This window comes from Brienomyrus brachyistius, chromosome 11 (assembly GCF_023856365.1).
Source record: "Brienomyrus brachyistius isolate T26 chromosome 11, BBRACH_0.4, whole genome shotgun sequence".
NCBI lineage: Eukaryota > Metazoa > Chordata > Actinopteri > Osteoglossiformes > Mormyridae > Brienomyrus > Brienomyrus brachyistius.
In genome coordinates, this window is record NC_064543.1 from 28,179,139 (window position 1) to 28,205,382 (window position 26,244).

General features: G+C 42.6%; 1 protein-coding gene across 1 annotated transcript; it reads left to right on the forward strand.

The window, feature by feature from the left end:
• Nucleotides 1-26,198, forward strand: LOC125704294 (ankyrin repeat and BTB/POZ domain-containing protein 2-like). The gene is made up of 17 exons (XM_048969740.1): nt 1-1,284; nt 16,425-16,574; nt 17,659-17,866; nt 19,739-19,891; nt 19,987-20,152; nt 20,267-20,356; nt 20,617-20,718; nt 21,011-21,107; nt 21,415-21,550; nt 21,886-22,145; nt 22,994-23,172; nt 23,289-23,394; nt 23,624-23,726; nt 23,829-23,916; nt 24,009-24,080; nt 24,268-24,381; nt 24,672-26,198. Exons 1-17 carry the CDS (start codon nt 417-419, stop codon nt 24,873-24,875), a joined length of 3,096 nt encoding a protein of 1,031 aa, XP_048825697.1. The 5' UTR covers nt 1-416; the 3' UTR covers nt 24,876-26,198.
• Nucleotides 26,199-26,244: the final 46 nt, after the last annotated feature.

The window sequence follows — 26,244 nt, forward strand, 5'->3', positions numbered from 1 at the left end:
GTTAAAAGGAGGTTGAACGCTCATTCTCATATAACGAAAGAATGTTGTAGAGATGTGATATTTCAAACGATACTGAACGCTTAATACTTGCTAAGGATTATTTTTGGATCCTGTCGGTTGAGAATTTCATTTCTAACGTATGGAAACTATTTAGTGGATGAAAACTGACGGAAGAGTGAGAGCTAGGCTCTTAAAAAATATTTACTGTATTTTTAAGTACGGTGCGAGTTCTTTTAAAGGAGGGGTAATAGTGATAAAATGTAATTGTCGTTCATATACAGTTTCTCTTGGATGATGTTCGCTGGTCACAACAATATATTATACCCGAAGGCGACGGCGTCCTGTCTAACAGGAGAAGGTTTATATTTGGACGCCTTTGGACACTTAACAAGAGAGCCGTAACTTGGGAGTCCGTCATGGCAGGGTGCAGTTTGAATATGAAGACACTGGAAGACCTGACCCTGGATTCCGGCTACGGGGCAGGGGACTCCTACAAGTCCCTGAGCCTCTCCTCCTCTTCCAAGTCCAACTCGCAGGCTTTGGCGAGCGCTCCGCAGCGAAGCAACTGGTGGTACAACTCGGGCTCCATGAACAGCAGGAACGGCAGCTGGGACACGGTCAACACCCCGTTGCCCGAAGACGCAGAAGACATTTTCTCCAAGTGTCCCCGCTTGCCGGACCTGGAGGAGTTCCCCTGGACGGACGAAGAAGTGGGCAGGATCCTGAAGAAGGTGGCCGGCAACTGCTCGGCGTTCTCCGCGGAGTCCGTGCGCAGGCTGTCCTCTCTCTTACGGAGGGCACTCATACGGATAGCGAGGGAAGCCCAGCGCTTCAGCGTTATACACTGTCGGTGCACACGTTTCGAAATGTACAGCGCAATCCGGCTGATACTGAGTTGGGAGTTGTCCAAAGCCTGCATCGCGGCCACCGTCAAAGCCATCTCCCTCTACAGCATGAGCGCCGACGACTGGCTGAGGAGGGGCAAGTCCGCCCGCTGCGGACTGCAATTCTCTGTGGGACGCTTCTATCGCTGGATGGTGGACACACGCATATCGGTGCGCATCCATGAGCACGGAGCCATATGCCTGGCTGCCTGCATGGAGAACCTGGTCGAAGAGGTGGCTGTGCGGGTGCTGATGGCCGAGCAGCAGAAGAGCACAGACTGCGGGCTGCCCAGCATCTCGGTGACAGCCAAGGCGCTGGAGGGCGTCGTGAGAAACGACCCTGAACTCTGGGGTGTCCTCCAAAACTACGAGCATCTCGTATGTGGGAAGAGCGCCAACGGTAAGTGATCACGTAACAACAGATGACATGCTGTAGGAATGCAAAACTTTATTCCTGGTGGGTTTGTTTTTGGCAGTACAATCAAAACATTCAGGTGCATTTCTCATTATACTCATTATAAGGAGGCGATCGCTTACTGAAAATCCCGTCAAGGCGCACTCCCCAGTTGTTAAAAACCGGGTTAACGGCTCTCTTTAATCCTAATGTTCCAAATTCGCCTCAGTGCTTGCTGAGAGGTAAGCTTATAGGGTTGCATGATAATTAACCTCCATCGAAACCCGCAACAGTACCTGAAATGAATACGGTACTCTAAATTGAGTGTCAAATTATGTTGGAGTCTAATTTGGTAGATGGTCATTGAAATGCACGCATGGGCACAAATTAGATGTTTGCTAACTCTGTTTTGTCACCTAAAAGCTTGTCCTCTCTTGCTTCTAGTTTGGTCTCTATTGCCTTAGGACTAAGCCACTACCAAACCTGTGTGTGTGCATTGTAATTAGGATATGTTTGGTGGTTTACCAACTTTTAATTCACATATAGCCCACAATGGCTCTTTGTTCTTCTCTGAAGCTGAGAATCTGCGATGTGAGGTGTTTTCAAAGAGAAATCTGAGAAAGTGAGTGGAAATTAAAACCTCCCATTATGTCTCGCCTCATTACCTGTGAGACGTCTTGTCACAGAATTGCGGTGTTACCCACAGATGACGGAAACTATACCAGTTAAAGATTAAAGGAGGAGTTTTCCTGTCTTGACCGTATATTCATAATTTAAATGGCATATCGGGTCCGTTTATTCAAAGGTCCCGGTACACCGAACCTCCCTCCTCATTTACGGCCTATATAGACTTTTTATTATAGAATTTCAGACTGTCCTGGTAATCCTATGGCCATAATTTATTTGTCACCGGGTTTTCGGATTTCGGAAAGTGAGTCATATGGTTCAGAACGCAGTTTCATAACCACAGTCACGTGGGATCAGGCTGGTTAATAACGTGCCAATAAGTCAGAGTGACTCTTGTGTCATCTCTAGGGATGTGCTGAACACCTCAGGGTTGCTCATGAGAGGAGGACGGGGGCAGTCAGGTGCTTTACGGTAGTTATAGCTGCCCATTGCCTCTACATAAAAGCGCTTCTTTCTCATACAGACCCCACACATCTGGAAGTCTTTAATGCAGAAATGACGTTCAGGTCTCCAGTAACACGCCTGCCACTCGCTTTCTTTTAAGGCTCAGCTTGACGGCTGGCGTTTGCTTGATGGATCGAGGTCCCTGTTTGGTCTTGGCCTATGTATTCATGCGAAGCTGCAAGAAATATTACAGAAGTTTAAATAACCTGAAAAAAAGTGCCGCGCCCCAAACCATCTTGAGATTTTCCTCCTTTAAAAGCCCCAGTGACGCGTCCGCCGAGAAGCTGCGGAACAGGCGAGAGCAGTTCACCAGTAAGCTGACTGTTATGTTGCTGGTGAAAATGTACTTATTTTGTGGCGAGGGGTTTAAAAGCTATCCCACTCTTTGCACCTCCTTGAAATGTAGGGCAGGTGTGAGCGTGGAACGATTTCCAGAGTTCAGTCTATTTATAAACATAACTGGCTTTCACAGCATTTGCAGTGGGAATGTGCGTGGGAAAGGGGATATCATATTTGGTGGCGTTGTGGTTACGCAGATGGAAAATCCAGATTCTGAAAATACACTTCTGGTTCCCCTAAACTGGCTCTCAGTCATTTTCATACCAGGGGTTTACCCTACACAATGATATAGGTTACATACTGAAATCACGGTACCACTCTCACTTGAATTGATATTATATTATATACAAGCAGGTGTACACATTCTTCAATGTATTTTTTTCTTGGCATGTAGCTACAGTACCAGTATCTTGTGATTAAAGTTTAGTTTTTTGTCTGAATTTCGTGTTTTCTTCACTTTATTTAAACTCCGCTAGGCAAGTTTTAAAAACGACATGGGTACTTACCCATTTTAAAAACCACAAAATAATTCCATACTTTGGAAGTATACTCAGCAGGAGCATTTTGCAAATGTTTTTCCCAGACTCCCTGGTTTACGCGAGTGTATCATTATTTATACCTACAATTAATCAAGTACGGCTAGTCCCGAAACAAAATATCATCCTAATAATGTTATTAATCCTCATTTTATTTTCGACGATTCAGTGAATAAAGTTAAAATAATGTCATATTCCATATCATTACATTGCTTTGACAGTATAAATTCGTCTTGAAGAGCTGCCATTTTTTAACAGTTGATGGCGTTTCGGAATCCATAAACCTAGTTAGCTCTGCAACAAATTAGCTCTGCAACAAATTAGCTCTGCAACATGAGTGCTTGCTATAATAATGGCTGTAGAAAAATAAAACGAGACTGGTAAAAAATTATATTTGTGGTACAAAAATATTAACATCGGGTCTCCAAATTGCGTTGAAGTCAGAACAAAGTAATAGAATTCAGAAATAGGTTCGAACTACTTTATAGTACTCACATTTTTATTTAAATAACGCTGGTCAAAAATTATTAATCAAAATGTAATGAGATTTAATGATTATTTTCATGTAGGTAAAAGTAGTAAACTTATAGTGTTCTTAAAAAAGAAATAGGTCTACTTAATATGTACAATGCGTAGACTTGCATATTGTTTACTTTCGGTTTGATACGTTACAAATTTGGGATAAGAACACGGAGGATTTTTAAAAACAAAATGTTTTGTGAAAATCCAGAATAATGAAAAGGTTGGGAACTCCCTATCCTACAGACCCTACTGTATGTGTAGTTTGTCTGAAGTTTAATATAGTCCAAGAATAGTATGAGGATTTATGTATTCGTCTGTTGTCTAATTTTTATGTATTGGTCTGTTGTATTTATTATCGCGATGTGGTTTAAAGAGGTGCTTACCTTTTCCTACTTGAATAGGCTTATCCAGTCAAAGGTGACAGACACTAAAACTCATCTTTAACTCCTACTGATGCGCATCTCTAACTCCTACTGTTTCTCTGGAAAAGTGGGAGGGGGAATTCAGATCAGAAGCTCTTCAGAAATACCCCTTCGCACCCCCTTTTTGCAGTGTTGCACATCATCTCTGTTTAATGGCATGATGGACTGTTTTGTGTCATTTACCCCATTCACAACTAGGCAAAGGTTTGGAGTATAATGTGTAATTCTGAAAAATAGAACCGTTGCAACTTTGAAAACATATGTAATCTTGTAGTATTGTATTCTCCTGAGGAGTATTTTAGCAACTGTTTAAGGTAGTGTAATACACCTCACAGCTCTGTGTTAAATGGAATCTGTGTAAAATGGCTGCATTTTTTTCAAAATACTCCAGAACGTAAGGTTTGCTTGACTTTTCACAAGATTTACTGACTTCCTTTGTTTTTCCTTAAAATTAATGGAAATTACACATGGTTTTATTGAAAAATAAAAGACAAGCAAATACCCCGCTCAGCGATTTTTCTGTTGGTAAGGGATGTTTCTTCGGGAATAGTATGTGAGAAAGTATTAGATATTTATTGTGGTAACGGTAACCCCAAAAGTTTTTCTCTGTCTGAATTAACACAGCCAAGTGTGAACCTGTGAGGTAGTTAGAATATAAAAGGTCTGTATTTAAAAGGTGCAAGTATCAAAGGGGTGTTTCTCATACCATCTACAGTATATACAATCCACAGTGTACAGTGGTTCGAAATAACGTTCCCCAGTATACATACATAATGTAGAGACTGTAGACAAGACAAGCACAGCACATGAAGGAAAGGGGGAAAGGAGAATAATAGCTAACAAATAAAAATAGAGAATATACATACACTGACACACAGGGGAGCTAGAGGTAACCTCACTATACCACATATGGTGGTTTCTGTAGAAACAATAGATACAATAGATGTAACAATGTGAGAGATATAGTACAGATGTAGAAAAAGGTGCAGTGCTGGGCATTGTCCAGTGGGTAAAGTGGGTAGTGCTGGTAGTAAGCCCGGATTATAACGGGGCAGGTAAAAAGTTCTAAGTTCTAACAGCTTTGGGGAAGAAGCTGTTGCAGAACCTAGCAGTGGAGCTTGGATGCTCCTGCATTTTCTGCCAGATGGGAGGAGGACAGAGAGAGTATGAAGGAAGGGAGGGGTCCTCCACAATGCTGTCACTCAACTCGGAGGCAAGACATTTCTGGATGTTTTTACTGGGCTACCTCTGGTTGGTCTGGCAGTCGGGGTCAGTACAGTCTTTAGCTTCTGACCCTGTGCCCAGCAAGGCCAATCAGTTTTCAGAAGTTCCCAGACTCAAGTTTTGAGTTGAACCAAAATAACGAAATAAGTTTCTCCCAGAAAGTTTGGAAAAATCTCATTAAAAGGCTGGATTTACAGCCACCTCCATTCCCAGTGTGGGAATATGCATGGAAGCGATGTTTGTGTGGGACATTTTAATGTATTATGTCCTGTACTGCATCTTACAATAAAGCTGTTCACAGAAGCTTTAAGATGCTGAAGTATCATTAAACATCCATGTGAGCGATGGCCCTAATTTTAAAGATTTCATTAAAAAAGTGGCAAAATACGCATTTTTCACTGATATGTGCTGTAAGAAAAGGTGAAGGTTGTCTAGTTCACTGACAGGTACAGTATCTGTGACTGCTGGTGGTAACATCTGACCCAAAAGTGGTTTCCTGGTCCCCATAAGGGAAAACTCTATTTTATAAAAATCAGTGACTGCTATGAAAAAGTTAAAAATGCAAAAACTCTTGCATTTTACTTGGTTACTTATGGTTATGGTTAGGGCAGGGTGGGGGTTAAGGTTGTCATAGTTAGCGTTAGCATTTTTCCCATAGAAGTGAATGAACGGGCCCCATAAGGATAGGTATACCCTATATGTGTGTGTGTGTGTCTGTGAGCGAGTATACCTATCCTTATGGGGACACCATGTCCCCATAACAAGATAAATGTCTGGTTTTTTTTCCCTTATGCGGACCGGTTTCCTGGGCCCCATAAGGGAAAACTCTATTTTATAAAAATCTGTGACTGCTATGAAAAAACTAAAAATGCAAAAACTCTTGTATTTTGCTCGGTTACTTATGGTCATGATTAGGGCAGGGTGGGGGTTAAGGTTGTCATAGTTAGCGTTAGCATTTTTCCAGTAGAAGTGAATGAGCGGGCCCCATAAGGACAGGTATACTCTACATGTGTGTGTGTGGGTTTGCCCCCCAATGTCCCCAAAGTGCAGTAAAACCTGACACTTCCTTACTTTTGGGGACACTTCTTCAGGTCCCCATTTCGATAACGTCAATTTTATAAAAATCTGTCAAAGTGCTAAAAGTCTTGTATTTTGGTTGGTTACTTGTGGTTGAGGTTAGGGCTGGGTGGGGGTGAAGGGTGTCGTGATTGGGATTAGGGTTTTTCCCATAGAAATGAATGGACGGTCCCCATTTAGACAGCGAAAGAGAGATACCATACATTTTCAAGAGCTTTCTATATGTTTATAGTAGCGAGTAAGAAAATATTTGGGTTTTTTTCTTTTTTAATGCATTTGGGTTGACAAGCTGCCTTTTTTGTAACCCATTTATTCAGATAGGTGTTTTACATAAGCAAGTCACATTAAGGACTTTGCTCAAGGAAACTACAACACCCCATTGCCCAACCCATATGCTGTCACTCAAATTGATTTCAACAGCACTGTACCGGGATTTTGTCAGCAGGAATCAGCAACCGCTCCCAGAAAATACTGCAAGATAATTAATTAAAAAAGAAAATATCATGCATGATTATAGATGGCATGTCAGACATGCGGCAAATGGCAGCAGTGGCATCCAGTTGGTTTTTCCTTGCCTGATGTGCTGTGTTTTGTGTGTGATGTGTTTTTAAACTGGCATTATGTGTCACCCAGATAAAAATACCATTTTCAAATGTGCTTACAGACAGTGGCCACTGCCCGCTCTGAATGAAATGAATGTCAGAAGGCATAGGCAAGCAGGGGCGGCTGGCAGGAGGCTAGCAAGCTCACCTCTGTTCTCAAATACATCTCTGTAAATGTTTGTCTTGCCTATGTAGCAGTGGAGCTGCTTTGAGCCTTCCTTTATATAGACTGGGAGAGGCCCTGTGTGCTCGACTGAACACTAGAGCGTTTGCTTACATGAACAGGCCTTTTCTGTGTACCTAACTATGCCTTAACTGATGGCCTCTGAGACCATCTGCGTTTCAGTGTCAGGAGGGGTTGAAGACGAGGTCATGGTCTGTTACGGCGTCTGTCATTGCCGTGGCTTCTGTGTCATTTAAGAAGGCTACAGTTCCACGAGTTGTGAGGTTGATTTGCAGAGGAGAGAGCAAGTGGGGATCGTTTACATGATAAGCACCTAGACGGAACTGAACTTGGCAGCTACATGTCGTAACTTGCACAAACTGCAGTGTGACTCAGGTTACTTCCGTATGTAACAGTAATAACTGAGTTTTGTTTTATAGGCCGTTTCACAGTCACAGCAAGGTGACGTGTGCGTGTTTGTGTGTGCGTGCGTGTGTGTGCATGCGTGTTTGTGTATGCGTGTGTGTGTGTGTGTGTGTGTGGATTATGTTTACATTACATTGTTGGGATCAAGTTACCTCCACAATGTGATAAAAACCTGATATTTTGACATTGTGGGGGCCATTTTTCAAGTCCCCACAGAGATCTGTGAATGCAGTCAAAAAAGTAAAAATGCCAGAAGTCTCGTTCTTTGGTTGCTTATGGTTAAGGTTAGGTCTGGGTACCCTTATAATTTTTGGATTTCAGTTAACTGGTAATTGCTGATGATAGTGTGACATTGTATTATATGACACATCTGGTGTTTTTGCATAAAAGATCCATAGTGTTCAGTAAAGTTGACAGATAATTACCAGCACAGCTACTGAGCACAGACTGGAAGCGAATTGTAATCATGGTCTCCCATCTGATCTGGTGTTAAACCGGCAGGGGATTAAATGACTCTAAATCTAATTTGCTGCTGAACTGCAAGGGAATTCCCAGTGGCAAAGCATTTTAACTCGTCTTTACCTTTTACCAACTAGGATATTGTTACCTGTCATATAGCTTTTAAGCTATTTTATACCATTATGATTGTCATTACTTTCATAAGAAGACCTTGGGGTGATTGCTGTGGTGTATCCATCCATCTGGCTGCCTATGCTGGTCAGAGGCACTGACCGTGAGCCTGGACCTTATTCCAGGAAACGCAGTGCACAAGGCAGGAATGCACCCTGGACGGGATGCCAATCCACCCCATGACGTACTCGCCCACAAATATTCATAAAGTACCTTCTATACACTTTATTGATTTATATGATTTTATAATGTTATATAAATTAATCCATGCAATCCTTAAACTCAGAGACCCTCCACGGGGACTGTGCACATAGCCAAAAGCTCCGTGGGTTTCTCCAATGGCCTCTGTTTACTTTTCAGATTTCAACCACATACTGCATTTCTCCATTAGCCTTTTAATCTTTGAAGCTGGAAGAGCAGGTATTTGTCTCTCTGTACATGTGTTTAGAAGTTTCTTAGTAAACTAATCCTCTAGCTCTATAGGGAGTTTGATGCTATGGCAACACTCAGTTGACATGAAAAATCACTGAAATTGCATGATAAGCACAAAAAATTTATTCCGAATTTATTCAGTATTCTGAATTTTCAGGTAGTTTGTGGCTTCAGCCTGGCCCTCATCGTTCTAGGACAAGTAGTGCTTAATAGATTTAGGGTATCGCTAATTTATTAAATTTAATACCTAGTAATATGTTACTGGGGTAATTCAAACTATCCTCGAAACTGCTAAAAGGTAGAATTAGGTAGAAAGGTAGAAGCCTTCATAATTCCTAGCACTATGCTATACCCGACAAAGGCTAATTGAGATATGCACGAGCAGTGGTATTCAGGGCAGTGTCAGTCCGTGTGATTTTAATATGTAAGTTTTTCCTCCCAGTATCACTGAAACCTGACATCATAAAGCAGGGTTGTCCCATCCACATGTAAATATTTCTAGGCGTGTTTTTAAAAAAACGAATTGTTAGCTAGGTCAGTTTCTGAATGTGAAACTGAAAATCCAGTTTTGGCTGATATGCAGTATTTTCTGTTTCCAGAGCAGCCTTGGGCTGATGCTCCTGGGTCAGGCATGGCAGGGATGTGTTCTGTTCTCAAACCGTCAGGTTGCAGTTCTGCTCGTTGGTGAAGGACCCCATGTGAGACAGATGCATCCATCTGCTTTCCTGCAGGATTCCATGCACCTCCACTGATACAAAAATCAGAACATCCAATGTTACTTTTGCATGTGTCAGCAAACATATATACAGACTTTGTTAATGTCTCTGGAGATGAGATTAGGTCTGCAGAGGTAATTATTCCTGATTCTATAAACACTACTGACTGCAATAAGGTTCAGATCCACCAGCATGAACCAGATGGCAAAACACACCCTTAAGCTGCTGATTAAGCCTGTAATTGTGTACCACTTGCCACCACCCCCCCATGACATGAAAGTAAGATATTGTAGGATTTTGCTTCTCAGCCTTAAAGTAAAGCTATAAAAAAACACAAGAACATAAGAAATTTACAAAAAAGCATAAGCACATCAGTCTACAGTGTTTCCCAATCCAGGCCATGGGGACCCCCAGGCAGTCAATGTTTTTGCTCCCTCCCAGCTCCAGGCAAAAACATGGATTGTCTGGGGGTCCCCGCTGCTTGGATTGGGAAACACTGCCATGGAACTAGATATCAGGGCACCCTGTACAGTTTGGACCCAAGGCTTGGAGATGCTTTAAAAGTGCTGGCAGAGAGCAAACAGCCAGTGGACATGGAGTGGACTTCGTGTTTATTTAGGAACTGGTGTAACAACCAGCTGCCAACAGTCAAACATCTGGTCTGCCATGCCATTTGGTCCAAGGACAAAGAGGCAGGGAAAAGCAGTTCATCATCAAAGGTCCTGCAGTTTGTCCCAGAGCCGTGTGTTGTAGGAATGTTTTCTCAAGATTGTTCTGCGGCATTGGCCGACCGTGTGGTGAAGTCAGAATGCTCTGTGTCTGCAAAATGGCTTGCACATATGACCTTTGGTTTCAGCTGCTTTAACGAAGGTCTATTTCAGTTAAATTACTCATCTTAGTATGTTCTCTCAGTGCACCTTGTATGGACATGGGTTCAGTAGTCTGTATGTACAGTATTTAATAAAGTTTTTATTTTTATACTTATACATTCCTTCCTGCAATATACATAATTCAGAATTTTTGTTTCCTAAGCTAGTATTTCCCATTAAAAGAACATGAGGAACTGTGGTGTCAATGAATCCAAATTTTGGCAAATTCCCAAGAAATTTTCAGTGTTGATTTACATGTACGATATTAATTTCTTTATTTTTAACCTAGATAAGTAAGGGCCTACAAAGAACTGTACTGAGAAACCTACTGTTGAATGGAAACTGACACGAACGTAGAGCTCTGCAAAAGGAGGTTTACACACACTCAGTCGAGGTAGCATGTATTTATTTAAGTGTCACGGCTGCCATTTGCTTCAGGGTGTGTAATATATACTCCTGTATTTGCACAAAGTCTAGTGCTGTCTGCCCCAGACACTGGCAAGACATCAAATAAATGATGATAAAATTTTTAAATGATCGCTTTTTCCCCCTTTTTTTCTACTTTTTTTAAATAAATGGAGGCTCTTTGAATGCAGTTTTTGTGGATGAAGCTATAATACAGTCATTAAGACATATAGAGGTCAAAGGAATATTTGTCGTTCTTGAACCAAGAATAGAAATGGAGAGATGATGCATCTGTGTCTTATCTGAATAATGTACAGTAGCAGACCTCGGTTAGTCTGCTGGCCTCAGTAACACAGGTCTGGGTTAGTGAGCTGCCAGTGCGGGCACAGCTGTGCCGGGGAATGCGAGAGAGATTCGGGATACGCGGCTGCTCCTCCAACAGAGGCGAGGTCGGGGGGTGGGGGGTTAGGGTGCAGGCAGTCAGACATTAATTTGGGTAAATGCTTCCCTTCTGCATCCCCCAGTGGTATCCCTTGTTACAGAGCGCTTGTGAATTAGGGAAGAAATAAGAACATAAGATATTTACAAATGAGAGGAGGCCATTCGGCCAATAAAGCTCGTTTGGGGAGAACATAACTAATAGCTCAGAGTTGTTAAAATCTTATCTAGCTCTGATTTAAAGGAAACCAGGGTTTTAGCTTGCGCTACACTAACAGGCAGACTATTTCATATTGTAACTATATACTGTATAAAGAAGTGCTTCCTCAAATCCAGTTTAAAATGTTCTCCTGCTAATTTCCACCTATGGCCAAGAGTTATAGTATTTAAACTAATATTGAAGTAACTATTTGGCTGAATAGTATGCAGACCTGGTAGAATCTTACAGTATGTACAGTACCTGGATCATCTCCTTCCTTAATCTCCTTTGCTTGAGGCTGAACAGATTCAGCTAAGCTAATCTAACCTCATAAGCATTCTTCTATGACCAGGAATCATTCTTGTAGCCCTATGTTGAACACTTTCTAAGGCAGCATTGTCCTTTTTAAGGTATGGTGACCAAATCTGCACACAATATTCTAGGTGGGGTCTTATCAAGGAATTGTATAATTGTAGCATCACCTCCCTTGACTTAAACTCCACACACCTAGAGATGTAACCCAACATCCTATTGGCTTTTTTAATTGCTTCCCAACACTGGTGAGAGTGGGATATGGAAGCATCAACATGCACACGAGGTCTTTCTCATAATCAGGTACCTTTATTTCCATGGAACCCATAAAATATACTTTAATGTATAAAATGTACTTTATATGTCTGCTTCCTGCATGGATTACCTTACATTTATCTACATTAAATTTCATTTGCCAGGTATCAGCCCAGTCGCTAATTAGATCAAGATCCTGTTGTAGCCTCTGTGCTGCTAATTTAGTATCCGCTACACCACCCACCTTGGTGTCGTCTGCAAATTTAACCAGTTTACTGCATGTATCTCAATGGAAATGTGTATGATTTCCAAAAGTACAAGTATAAATGACTCATAATCAACTTTAGATCGATGTTGTATAGAAAGGACTAGCAGCATTGGCATAAACTGCATCACAAGTATGAGTAAATGTCTTGTGAGTTTGCGTAGTAATGACCGTGCAAGAGACATGTCCTTTCATTTTCCCTGAACCTAGCTGCCAAATATAAGAGGGAATTTCATTCTTATAATTAGCCCATGAGCAGTTTAATTGCAAGCTTGACTGGTTCCGTTTCCTCAGATTTCTGATTGATGAACTTTGATTCCAGTGTTCTGCTCCATATTATTTCTGCAAGAGAAATGTCATCTTCACATTTAATTTATTCACAATATATACTTGTGTTAAGGACAGACGTAGGTTATGAGCCAGTCAGGAACACTGAAATGTAGATGTTTCATATTTCAAAGTGAATATTTCCTTCATTAACATTAGTTAACTCTCGCTTTCACAATTATACTGCATATAGTGATGCAACAAATTTGAAATTGTTTTTGATAGTGATTTAAAGGCAAGTAAATACAAGAGAGTGTTTCATTAGTTCTGAGGCTGTGACGGGGAAGTGGTTGTGTGCGTGTGTGTGTGTATAAACACCTGTTTTTTTTGATGTTGTGGGGACCCTATTTTAGGTCTCCATAAAGATCTGTGACTGCAGTCAAAAAGTAAAAATGCCAAAAAATGTCTTGTATTTATTTTGGTTACTTATTGTTAAGGTTAGGGCTGGGTAGGAGTTAAGGTCGTCATGTTGGAATTAGAGTTTTCCCCCATATAAATGAATGGAGAGTCCCTACAAAAATATAGTCACAAACCTGTGTGTGTGTATGTGTGTGTGCAACAGAAAATGAGGGCTCACTTGGCACTCATTGCTGAGAGCATAAAATTATGTAAATGCTTATAGGTGAGGTTTAACAAAGCCAGGTTTTTCCAGTTGAAGATTTTAGCAATCATCAATCTCATGTTATGAAGTAAAAATATATAGGAGTATAAAATCCTATGGCAGGGGCTGCTTATGTCACTGTGGGGGGGTTAGAGTGGGGTTTTCCATTACTGCCAGCATGAAACTCGGGAAGGCCGAAAGCCTCAAACCCCACGGAGAACAGCAACCCATGTGCTTTTAATCACTGCAGTATGTTTTCTACAGTGTCCCACAGCACAGTGCAGGGAGACGGTGAGGCGCTGCCACTATGTGTGGGGCGGCACTCTCCTTCAAAGGAGCATCCATCAATAAGACAGAAGCCAGTTTCTTTTTTTTGGTTTTGTATTTCCACCAAACATCTTTAAATTACTTTTCCTAAGTAACATGCATGTTTCATGTTAAGGCAATCAATAACTTAAGGAAAAATCTGCAGCACTCGTTTTTAGAGAAGATGTAGCTCAGGGAAGTCATAGACACACACGCACATGTGTACTTAGATACTTTATTTACAGTGGTCACCTCTGTGCTGCTTCTGACCACTCATGAAGTACACATGGTGACAGAAATACAGGGTGAACTCCTTGTTTACTATTCGTCATTCCTACGGAGCTAACATATCGATAAGCATGGCAGGATGCTGATGTTACAAAAGAACAGGGGTTGGAATTTACAGAATGAAACTGCTATGAATGAAACTTAAAAAGGGATAGAAGTAATTTGTCTAACTATAGGCCAATCAGTCTAACTTGTATAACTGGTAAAGTTTTGGAGGCTGTAATCAAAGAGAAAATGGTACATTACCTGGACTCCAATAACATTTTGCGGGATAGCCAGCATGGATTTAGGAGAGGTAGATCCTGTTTAACAAATCTGTTGGAGTTTTTTGAGGAAGCTACTCAGGAAGTTGATGATAAGAGGGATAATGATGTCATCTACTTAGATTTCCAAAAGGCTTTTGATGTTGTCCCCCACAAGAGGCTCCTACTTAAACTCAAAGCGACAGGTATTTTAGGTACCGTAGCGACCTGGATTGATAACTGGTTAACAGATAGGAAACAGCGAGTAGTTATAAGAGGCACAATGTCACAGTGGGCTTGCGTTCATAGTGGGGTACCGCAGGGTTCGATTTTAGGACCACTATTGTTCCTAATTTACATAAATGATATGGATACCAATATATACAGTAAACTGGTGAAATTTGCAGATGACACCAAGGTGGGTGGTGTAGCAGATACTGAATTAGCGGCTCAGCAGCTACAGCGGGATCTTGATTTAATTAGTGACTGGGCCGATACCTGGCAGATGAAATTTAACGTCGATAAATTTAAGGTACTCCATCTAGGGAGCAGAAATATAAAGTACAGGTATTTCATGGGTGTCACTGAAATAAAGGTAGCTGATCATGAGAAAGACCTTGGTGTGTATGTTGATGCTTCCATGTCCCATTCTCGCCAGTGTGGGGAAGCAATAAAAAAGGCCAATAGGATGTTGGGGTATATCTCCAGGTGTGTGGAGTTTAAGTCAAGGGAGGTAATGCTAAGATTATACAATTCCTTGGTGAGACCTCACCTAGAATATTGTGTGCAGGTTTGGTCACCATATCTTAAAAAGGACATTGTGGCCTTAGAAAAGGTGCAGCGTAGGGCCACAAAAATGATTCCTGGTCTTAGAGGAATGTCATACGAGGAACGGTTACTTGAGCTAAATCTGTTCAGTCCCAAGCAAAGGAGACAGGGGGGACATGATCCAGGTATATAAGATTCTAACAGGTTTGGATGCTGTTCAACCAAATAGTTACTTCAGCATTAGTTTAAATACACAAACTCGTGGCCATAGGTGTAAATTAGCGGGAGAACATTTCAAGCTAGATTTAAGGAAGCACTTCTTTACACAGCGTGTAGTCAGAGTATGGAATAGCCTTCCTGATAATGTAGTGCAAGCTGAATCCTTGGGTTCCTTTAAATCAGAGCTAGATAAGATTTTAACGACTCTGAGCTATTAGTTTAGTTCTCCCCAAGCGAGCTTGATGGGCTGAATGACCTTCTCTCGTTTGTATAGTTCTTATGTTCTTATGTTCTTATGCTCTCTGTGGGTTGATGAGGGAAGTGGGAGCCGTGACCTGAGCCTTTGGGCGTCCTCAGAGCTCCCTTGCGTGGCTCAGGATGGCTTCATTTACTTTGCATTTGTATGTTTACGTGAGTACTGAAACCTGATCTTTTTTATTTTTTTCGACGTCTTATTTAGCCTGTAAAACGTAAGATGCGTATGTTGATGCTTGAAACTTTAAACCTTCAAACTGAATATTGGTGTTGGATTTTGAAGTTCAGCTCCTTGCTCTACTTAACAAAATCATTAATGATAATCTTAGAGCGATTCAGAACCTACATTAAATATCTGAAGTGAAACTGAACAGTTTCCCGTAAACAGGGAAGCAATTTTCTGTAAGATGGAATCCCCCCTTAGAAGCAGTTGGTGTTTCTGGATTGAGCAGTTCTTTCATTTTAAGCTCATCTTAATGTGTCCCCTGGTTCATTCTGAAACCATATAGGATACTGTGGCCCTGCTTTTCCTTGGGGGGTCTTTAGGGTATTCCAGCTCCTGTAGCTCCTGGCCTTTCCCTAATTGTGAGAACGGGCGCTTGAGCTGTGGTACTGCTCACTTGCTGAATTCTGCAAATGCTTCCAAACTGCTTTTGGAATGAACCAGAGCAGATGCGAAGATAAATCAAGCTTGCATTTTTATGTAGAATTTTTTTAAAAATCCCACTCGATGAGCTGAAGCGTGTGCCAGATCTCTCAGACTTAGCCAGGGTATAATCAAGACCAGATGCTGCCTGGGTGTGTGTGTAAAGGGAGCGGCTGGGGAGGGGCTTGTGTCAATGCTGCTGTTATGCAGGCCTAATGAATTCCCCGGCACTGGGGTTCTGCTTGGCCATTTTTTAGGGGTTCAAGTCCCCTGCCTGGTAAAAAGCACAACAGAAAATTCATTGCTTGTATTGATTTAACATCCTAAAAGTAAACTTACATCTTCATGGTTGAATTGATGTCAAAATAATAAAAGTAACAATGTATCGGAATGCGACATAGTTGATGCTATTGTCTTACGTGGGTGGATCGGTTTGAGTCATAACTGTCCCAGTTTTCGCATTCCTATGAAGGCCTGCCTGACTGGTAATGAGATCATTAACGGTGACGGTTCCTCCCTATCTCCCTTTAGGTGTGCTGTCACTCCCTGCCCACTTCAGCCCGTACGCAGAGGCGCAACTCACTGGCCCTGAGGGCCAGGAGGATGCCCGCGCCCATCTGGAGGTGCACACCCTGGAACAGGCCCTGCTTGCCACATGTGTGGGCAGCATCTCTGAGCTCAGTGAGTTGACCCCTCCATGGTCTCCCATGGCCCTGATAACCCTTGTATCAGTCTTGCTGTTCTGAGACTGGATAGGTGGTCAGTATTTGCTAAAGGGGCCCCTAGATGTACTGTAGGCTCAGAGGCCTTCAGCCTGAAATAAGCCTCCCTTTGAGCAGTGTCTCCCCCAGCCCAACCCCACACTGAAATCTGCACTTAAATCTTTCTGGCCAGCAACTGAACATGTAGTAATTGCTTCTAACTAGAAGTTCATCGTCACACATCATATTCCGCTCCCTGCCAGGTCTTTTTAGCCTCTCTTTCCTGACAAAGGTTCATTTATGCCCTCTAATCAGTGTTATCTTGCATCCTGTCAAGGGCTGCTCTCATTCATAGGTTTGGTTTCTCTCTCTGACTTGATCCAATTTGTTATGGGTTGCTGAACTCTTCTGATTGCATCTGGCCTCCCTGTCTGATTAAAATCATATTAAAAACCTCAATCTTCAGCTAGATGTATTCCATGAAAATAAATGGTTTTGCTGATGATAAAATTTCACAAACATTATTATGGTTTAACCCCCAGTTCCACAGTATTCCTTGGTCAGTAATTAATGACCCAAACTCACAGTAGACTGGGGAGGTTGTTCACTGGTGAGGTTGGTGACTGTAAAAGTTGGTGGGTTTCTTATTTCCGCATGCACTCTGTGATCTGCTCTAAATTGTCTCATAACCATCTTTTCAATCGCAAGCCGTTAGCTGAGAGAAACTGGCCTATCTGATGATTGTTTACTATGATGCTATGATTGGCTAAAACCTGGAAAGAAGCAAATAGATCAAACTTTGCCATCGCATGCCATTGCTCTATAAAAATTTCTGTGGAAAAAATGGTGTTGTGCTGACCAAGTACAGGCCTTCCAGGCAATAGGACAGGTACAAAAAAATGATTTTTAGTTTAGATTTCTGTATTCCATCCCCATGGTAGGTAACACTTCCCGTCTAGTTGTGCCGCATTCTTCTTCTGTACCCCGTGACTGTAATGGATGAGCCCCGCGGGCCCTTTGGGCTGCTGTCCTGACCTGCTCTGCATGCACCGTGTTCCCCTCAGGTGACCTGGTGTCTCGAGCCATGCACCACATGCAGCGCCTGAGCCCTGGCGGCTCCAGCTTCGGTCCAGGCTGCCACACCCAGCAGCAGCCAGTCTCTTGGTCTCCAGATGCCCTGCACACCCTCTACTACTTTCTGCGCTGCCCACAGATGGAGTCCATGGAGAACCCCAACCTGGAGCCACCCCGAATGGTCCTGAACAGGGAGAGGTACCTACCGAGAGGCCCCTTGTTGCACTTGTGGCACCTCCATACGTTGGTTCCACAGCACCGTATACCACCCTAGAGTGCTAAATGTATAATTACTGATCTCCCGATCTTAGCAACCCATGGTATCATGTCCATTTTAGTCAGTTTTGTAATCAAGTGGCTTGATTACGCCTCATGATTGTTAGTTTCCATTATTAAAGGAAACGAGGAAGGTAGTTCCTCCAAATTTTAATAAGTATTATAATGTGTGGAATGTGATAGGGTTGAAGTACTAAGACACTCCCCCTGTAAGTTTCGAGTAGATATGTGTTTTCTTTGACTGCTGTGGTTCCCATCGTGGTACTTAACAGAAAACCCAAAATGGAAATATTTCTCTGTTGCTAAAGGACCCCCCCCCCACATCTCCTTGTATTCTTGGATTTATAAGTCTTCATATTTCTGATTTCATTGGGCTCCGTATAGGGGTAGTTTTCTGATAACGGAATTCCCAGAGTTGATCACCGCGGGTCTTGTGAGGTCACTGCATGTCATTGGGAGCAGCCAGTGAATGTTTGACTCATGACTGTAACCTCAGTGAAGTAAAGCAGGAACTGAAGCCTTTTGTTAGTGTTGGGTCATATTCTGGGCAGTGATGACTGACTGGATGGGAAAACCAAAAATGTGTAGGTGGGGCCGAATAGCAGTATTGTTTTGTAGATATATAGTTTCACTGCCACATTTAGTCATGTAATGGTTTAATTTTTTTAATTACAATTAAATATTGGACATGAAACTTGTAAGCAAATTTTAATTACTTTTTCAAATCCCACAGCATAATAGCAACTTATGGGTAACTCATTTTGTCCTGTGGGGAAAATACACATAATGAAAGTAACAGGTTATTTGTTCATAAATATATTTCATTTCTAAGCAACAGAAGGGTACAAATGCAACATGTGAACTATGGTGATCTGGAGGGAAAAAATGTTGGGGCAGGTGGTAGTTTTGTAAATGGCAGTAATTATAAATGCTAAACCCTCTTACATAATCATAATCCCAGTGTATACCTTCCACAACACCTCTAAAACTTTGTTGAAAGAATGCATGTCTATACACTGAAGTGTTGCCAAAGACTGACAATACAACTTGCATTCTCAGCCAACCTTATAATCCCCACCTTTGACACAATAGTTTAAAACCGTATAGATGAAGGTATCTGAGTGGCAGCACGTCCTTCCTAGCTGTTCTTTAGTTCAACACGGTGATGCCTCCAACTTTGCTCCGTTTTACGAGGCAGTACATGGAAATGGGACCTGATCCACCCTAGAGAGTGCTGGTTTGTCTGGGCCGTGAGAGGCCAGCCCAATGCAGCTGCCAAGCTGAACTTGTGTGGTCTGTAAAATGGGCTGCTTCTGTTTCCTCTGGGATAACAGATACATAATATCACTGCAGGGTGCTGTTTCAAGCTTGTTCCTCTTATACTTTTGTTTTGAATTGTGCCCTTCAATGTTTCCCCCCTGGTGGCTTGCAGCTATAACTGACATGGACAGGAGACATTCCATTGCTCAGTTCTCTCCCGCCGCCCCCAATCCCAGCCGGTGAACTAATATGAGCCCACGGCCTAATTCCCCACTTGCCTGCAGTCAAAGACACTTTATTAAGTTTAGAGTGATGTGGTGGGAGCTGGAGATGTCATCGTTATGGCCTGATGGGCAGCCTCGTAATGCTGCGTAGTGATATCAAAAGCATATCTCAAAAACATCTTAACACATGGGCCTCTTAACTTGCTTAAAGGAAACTCTTTTGTTTTGGTAAAAGTAGACTTGTAAATTTACAGTAATTAGGAAATTGTACTACCCCCCCCTCACCCACTATCCCCAACCCTGTCATTAGGCCCTTCTTGCTGCTTCCCCCCCTGATGGAGTGGATGCGAGTGGCCATCGTTCACACAGAACACCGCCGCAGCCAATTGGTGGACAGTGATGACGTGCGGCAGGCGGCCCGGCTACTCCTCCCAGGCTTGGATTGTGAGCCAAGACAGCTAAAGTAAGGAAATGTCCTTATAGGAGGAGCCTGATCCCCACAATGGCCAGCCCTGCCGGAAAGCTTTGGCTCTAAACACAGGACTCACTCCCTCGTAGGCCGGACTGCTGCATCACCTCCTTCAGGCGTCTGGACGCCAATGCTGCCACGGAGAAGTTCCAGCTTGATCTTGGCTTCCGCATGCTGGCCAGTGGCCGCACGGATCTCATTAGCCAGGCCATCAAGCTGCTGGGGCGCGAGGGGGTTGATGCCATGGATGACCAGGTATGACCTCTGCTTGGAGCAGAAGATGTATATTTCAAACCCTGAGAATGTGGATGTAGTCTTGCACTTGGCTGACTCAAAATTCTGCACTGACTATTCCTTGTTGGCCCACAGGGCATGACTCCCTTGATGTATGCCTGCTTAACGGGGGACGAGGCCTTGGTTCAAATGCTGATTGATGCAGGAGCAAACGTGGACTTGGCGGTAAATGATGATCTTCCATGTTTCCTCTGATGGGTGCCTTTTGGTATTGGCATGCCTTGGTTTTGGTTCTTTTGGCTGAAAGTTGTCTTCAGGAGATCCTGTTAGTTGACTTTCATCACAGTGAAGAACAAAGGAATAAAACTGAATCAGGTCTATTGACCACAGCTCTGTCTTTTTTAGGATGACTAATTTCTTAAAGTGCTTGATATGGCTGTTTGTTGCTGCCATGGCATCATTATCGTTAATTTTTCCATACTTAGGTTCCTGCTTGCTCTCCAAAGCACCCATCAGTACACCCTGACTGCCGGCACTGGACAGCTATAACGTTTGCAGTTCTGCACGGCCAAATCTCTGTAGCGCAGGTAAGATATATTAAGACACTAGAGTCATGATGTGTCCTGCTGATGAGGTACCATTGAGGATAATCGATAGTGAATTAATCAGACCCCGCCCCCATCAAGGTTATGCCAACCAGTGATTAATATTGCACAGTAATCCTACCTTTGTGGATTTTGAGGCCTTAGATCTCTCATCGCTAATCTTTGTTGCAGTGTCCTTCATAAAGTGCATGTCAGCACCCTTTGAGGGACCTGTTGAACTGTAGCAGTTTTAAGCCAGGATAATTCATTGACTGAGTCAGCCTTCTTTGTCCAGCTCCTGTTGGATGCTGGGGCTAACGTGGAGGGAACGCCATTCCGGAATGGGCCGGAGAGCTCAGCGGAGACTCCCCTGCAGCTTGCCTCCGCAGCAGGTGGGTCAGTCGCTCCCTTCCTCCTGGATGCTCCTTGGGGGGCCAGGCTTAGCAAGCTGACCCTACCTCTTCTTTAAGAAACAGTATGTTTTCAGTTTGTCAGGATGACAGTTGGTGATGGAAATTGGCATGTAAAGCCAGCAGCCTCAAGCTCACCATCCTGGGGGTGCATCTGGGATATGTGCTTTCGTTGGGGCTTTTCTTCAGTAATGACCAGCTGCCCCCAACACAACTCTGAATGCTGCACACTTACTTTTCCTCACTGGAACATCTGTGTGACCCTGCCCATATGTTCCTCTGCCTTCAGGGAACTATGAGATGGTGAGCCTGCTTCTGGCCCGTGGGGCTGACCCCCTGTTCCGGGCCCAGGGCAGACAGAGCCTGCTGTCTCCCTTTAATGAGAACATTAACTGCTTCAGTAATGCCGCGGCTCATGGACACCGGTATGTGGCCTGTCTGCAATTTTTCCGCCCACCATCATTGCACTTTGGCATGGAGTTTTTCTTATGTTGTTTCATTCACTTCTAATGTAGTTTGTTTTACGTTGGTTTGAAATACCCATTTGTATGACAGTTTTATAAATGTTAGAGTTTTAATATACATCCCTCACATAGATGTGACTGGCTGTAGACTGAGTCTGCTGTAGCTTCTTGGTTTGCCTTCAGGGATGTGTGTGAGCTTTGGCAATGTACAGTACAGTTCTTGCACATATGTTTGTATTTGAGTGATCTGAGCTGTAGCTCCATCACCTGACTGTGTTACCTGCGTGACGTTTCAGGAACGTGCTGAGGAAGCTGCTAACCAGGCCCCAGGAGGTAGAGGCTGACATCCTGTCCCTGGCGGAGATCCTGGCTGAGGGAGTGGAGGGGGAGAAGGATGCGGCTGCTGGCAAGAGGCCGCAGCGGCAGAAAGGACCCACTGTCGCGGACGCAGAGATTCCCAAACTGTGCAAGGCCCGCATGAAGGCTCTCCAGGAGGCGGCCTACTTCAGCGCTGAGCATGGCTACCTGGACGTCACCATGGAGCTGCGCTCACTAGGTACACACTTGTGAACTCTCTCTGGTTTAAGGGAGAGGCTTTCTTCACCAGTATTTTCAATACAATACTTCAGGAAACTGTTGTTGGTCTCTGTCTTAAAGAGAAACAGTGGAAAATAAGGCTGTACCACATCGCAATTGTATGCCGCATGCTGCATATATAATCACCAGGGCTTCACGTGTATAAATTCAGCGCATTCTTATGTTTAATAAATGTGCAATAAATGTGTGACTATAAACTGCGAAAAGTAGCAGCATGACACGTTTCTTTTTATACATTGTTTATCCACAATATTTCATCTTTCAAAAGACATTGTGACTGTTTCTGTGTTTCACTATTTGTGAAATATACGGATGTCTGTGTTTCTGGAAAGAAACACAGAGTACAGATTGAAATGGGTCAGTTAAGAAAATTTTTATGCTTTTTGACTTGGTGTCTGCAAGCCACCTCTCACCAGCATTTGTACAAAGGCCCGCATACAGTACCATGCCACTGGGGGAATGATCTACTAGTGAGCATGTGCAGATGAAAAGTGTGGCCCTCACAGTGTGGCTTTGAGAATGGAGGCATGGAATGGAGCTGTTCAGTCTTCTGCCATCTCTTATTTTTTTCTGTTCATTGACTTTACTGGTATCCAAAGTCAGTGTTTCTCAAACCAGTCCTTGGGGGCCCCCAGACAGTCCATGGAAAGCTGGGAGGGAGCAAAAATGTGTGGGGTTCCCCGAGGACCGTGTTGGGAAACACTATCCCAGGTAACGGGTTCCCTCTTCATTTAATTGTTCCATTCAGCTTCAAAGGGCAAATATCAGGGTAGTTCATGGCTGACATTTTATTTTTTAACCTGATAGGTGTCCCCTGGAAGGGCCACGTGTGGCTGGAGTCCCTACGCAGTGCCCAGCAGCAGTGCAGATCTGAGGTCATCCTCTCCCTGCTGAAGGACTTCACCAGCATGAAGGAGGAGGATTACTCCAAGGAGCTGCTCAGCCTCGGTGTCCCACTGATGTTTAGGATTCTCAGAACCAGCAAGGTGGGGAGACCCACATACCATAACTGTGAATAATGACCAGCAATAATCAAGATACAATCTGCTTAAGTGTTTCCTGTCATGATGTGAAAATCTACATCTGGTTTGACTTTATGCAGAATGAGGCTCTGAATCAGCAGCTGGGCTCTATCTTCAGTCATTGTTATGGTCCTGCTCCCCTGTCCAGCATCCCAGAGTTAAAGGCCAGTCTTTCATCACAGCTAGGTATTTATTACTTACACATATGTTCTAGTTGTATAGGCGATGCAGTTCCGTTTAAGAATGCAAGTTATAATTACAGATTTTATCGTGTTCAGTTATATTTGTAGATGAAACTCATTTATGCTGCTCTTCTACAACAGATTTGAGGTTTGCAGAAGTTGAGACTTGAACACATGCCTAACTGTCGGTTAGTGTTTCAGCATGAGGAATCTGTGTTCCTTTCTCTTCCCAGACTTTCATTTCTTGAACAACAAGGAGATGTCAGACGTGACCTTCATAGTGGAAGGGAAGCCATTTTTTGCCCATGGAGTCCTGTTGATCACTGCCTCCGAAAGGTGGGCAGATGCCAGAGCACTGGAGATGTTTCTGTTTATACCTTTTCATGTTGAAACACGTCCCTGTAAAATGACTGACTGTGCTTTGTTTTTCCACACCAGGTTTAAGTCCCTGCTGGGGTCTTCCAGGTTAGATTCTTCTGGTTGCAGGGACATTGAGATCAGTGATGTAAAGTATGACATCTTTTATGTAAGTATCAGATAACAGCTTATTGGATAACAACTCTGTTCCTCCATTATGTGAGGATTCCTTGTGATCAAAGCTCTCTAATCTTCTTGCAGATGATGATGAAATACCTGTACAGTGGTGGCCGGGAGTCAGTCATCAGCTCAAATGTGTCTGACTTGCTAGAGGCAAGAGAACTTCAATGACTTGCTGTTGTGCTTGCTGTGCTAGGATGGCAAAATGCCTTCACTGCTTATGTGCTGGGACTTGGGACTCGGGCGGTATTTCAGTTAAAGCATTAAAGGTTTAATGTGTGTGACTTTAGGATTGCTTCAAGTACCTAACAAAGAGTTTTCTGATCCCTATCTACTGCAGCTGCTGTCAGTGGCCAACTTATTTCAGCTGGAGACATTACAAAAACACTGTGAAATCATCTGTGCACGGAGAATTGACCTTGAACACGCTGTCAATATCTACAATAGGGCTAAGGTAAGAACAGGATATACGGACACACCAGACGTCAATGGTCAAAGCAGTTTAACTGTTAAGTTTAGGAATTTTTGGTTTTTTGGATGCAATGAAAATATTCAGGTTTGTGATACTGATGCTGGGTAAGGCGAATGGCTGTTATGTCATGTATGTGGCATATGAGGGAATGCTTATATTCATGCAACTAATATGAAGTAAATTTTTAACTTTATTCTTAATGCTCTTAGTTCAGTAATTTGCATGCTGTGAATTACATGTTGTCACACGTTAAATGGACATATCATGATCAGGTTCACGGGGCTAAGGAGCTCAGCGCATACTGCGAGTGCTACTTCCTACAGCACATGGCAGCCCTGCTGGAGAGGGACTCCTTCCGAAAGCTGCTCCTAGGGTCCGGTGGCCGGCGGGGGGTCGCCTCGGATTGCCTGCTGGCCAAGCTGGAGGCTGCCCTAGTGGACAGAATGCAGCAGCACTATGTAAAGTCCACGGTGTGAACTGGTACTTTGTTCTCCAATCACATGTGAAAACCCCATAACTCTCCTACAGCAAAGAAGCCAACTGCAGTGCAGTTGTTCCTGATGATTTAAAAACATGCAGCAGGACACATTAAGACATGTAAGCAGGAGAGCGCCAATGACACTCTGCTACCCTCTAGTGGTATGTTTTTGTCAAGGACACAGAACCATTAGGTGCCTACTTTTCACACAAAAAATAATATTTATTTATATGACCAAAGGTCTTTTCTTTGTGACTCGGTGTGTAAATACTTGTGTAAATAATCCAGAATGATGTGGCTCAGCTGAAATTTGCCAAACAGCTGAAAACCGCTTGATTTTATGTTTTTAAATTTTTGATTTATTACATTGCATTTTTCCAAGTAAGTTTTCTAGCAGGAGCTGGTCCTCAAATGTAATATTCAGCAACATTAATTTTCAGACTTCACAAGTTTGGCTGACAGTATGAGCTCACAGCAACCTATAAGTAGCTAAAAATCTACTTATAAAAATTGCATTCATTTTGAGGTGGCCGATGAACTGATTGACAGTTTTTGTATATCTCAATTTTATGTAAACAAATGTAATTTTGTTTATTTATATATTAACTATTGCAAACTGTTTTTAGGGTTCTCTTTGTAGAAAACTAGAATGTCGGCATGCTAATTCTAATAGCATTGTAAAGTGACTACTACAAGTACAGTTATCTAAAATACCTTTTATCCCTGTTGCAAGCCTTATGTAAATATCCTCCATTTAAAACAATTTGTATTCAAACACTGGGAAATGTATCATCAAATCAAACATCATGCTCTACAATCTATCATAGGTGGATTTGACTGTTTATATGTAGTTAGTCTTATCTTCCGGCACATTGCCAAACTGAACTTATAAAGCAGGAAAAATATATTCTCAGGAAATATTTTCTATTTTTAGAATCACTATATATAATTTGTTTAATGTCAGATATTTGATTATAATATTGTTTTTTTCTTGATTTCATTCACTTATGTACTGCAATGAAAGGCCTCTGCTGTTTTGTGTTTAACACTGTGCTTTATTTTGAAGCAGTGCATTTGTAAGCCTACATCTGAAGGTGCTGGTGAGGCTGGTTGGACTTGTGACTAGAACATAACCATTATGGTTGGCTCTTTGGAATATACTTACAATTAAAGTAATCTGTGCTTGCTGGATAAAAATAAATATTCTAGAAACAGGCATTGCCTTTCATTGCTGTTTTATGTCCTCTCTTAAAAAAGCAATGTTTCTGGGAGAAGCCATTAATAAAGTGTAAGCATATCCAAATAAAATTTCTTTACCTCAGTTTTGGAATGAGTCCTTCTCCAGTGAGCTCGAAAGACACCTCAGT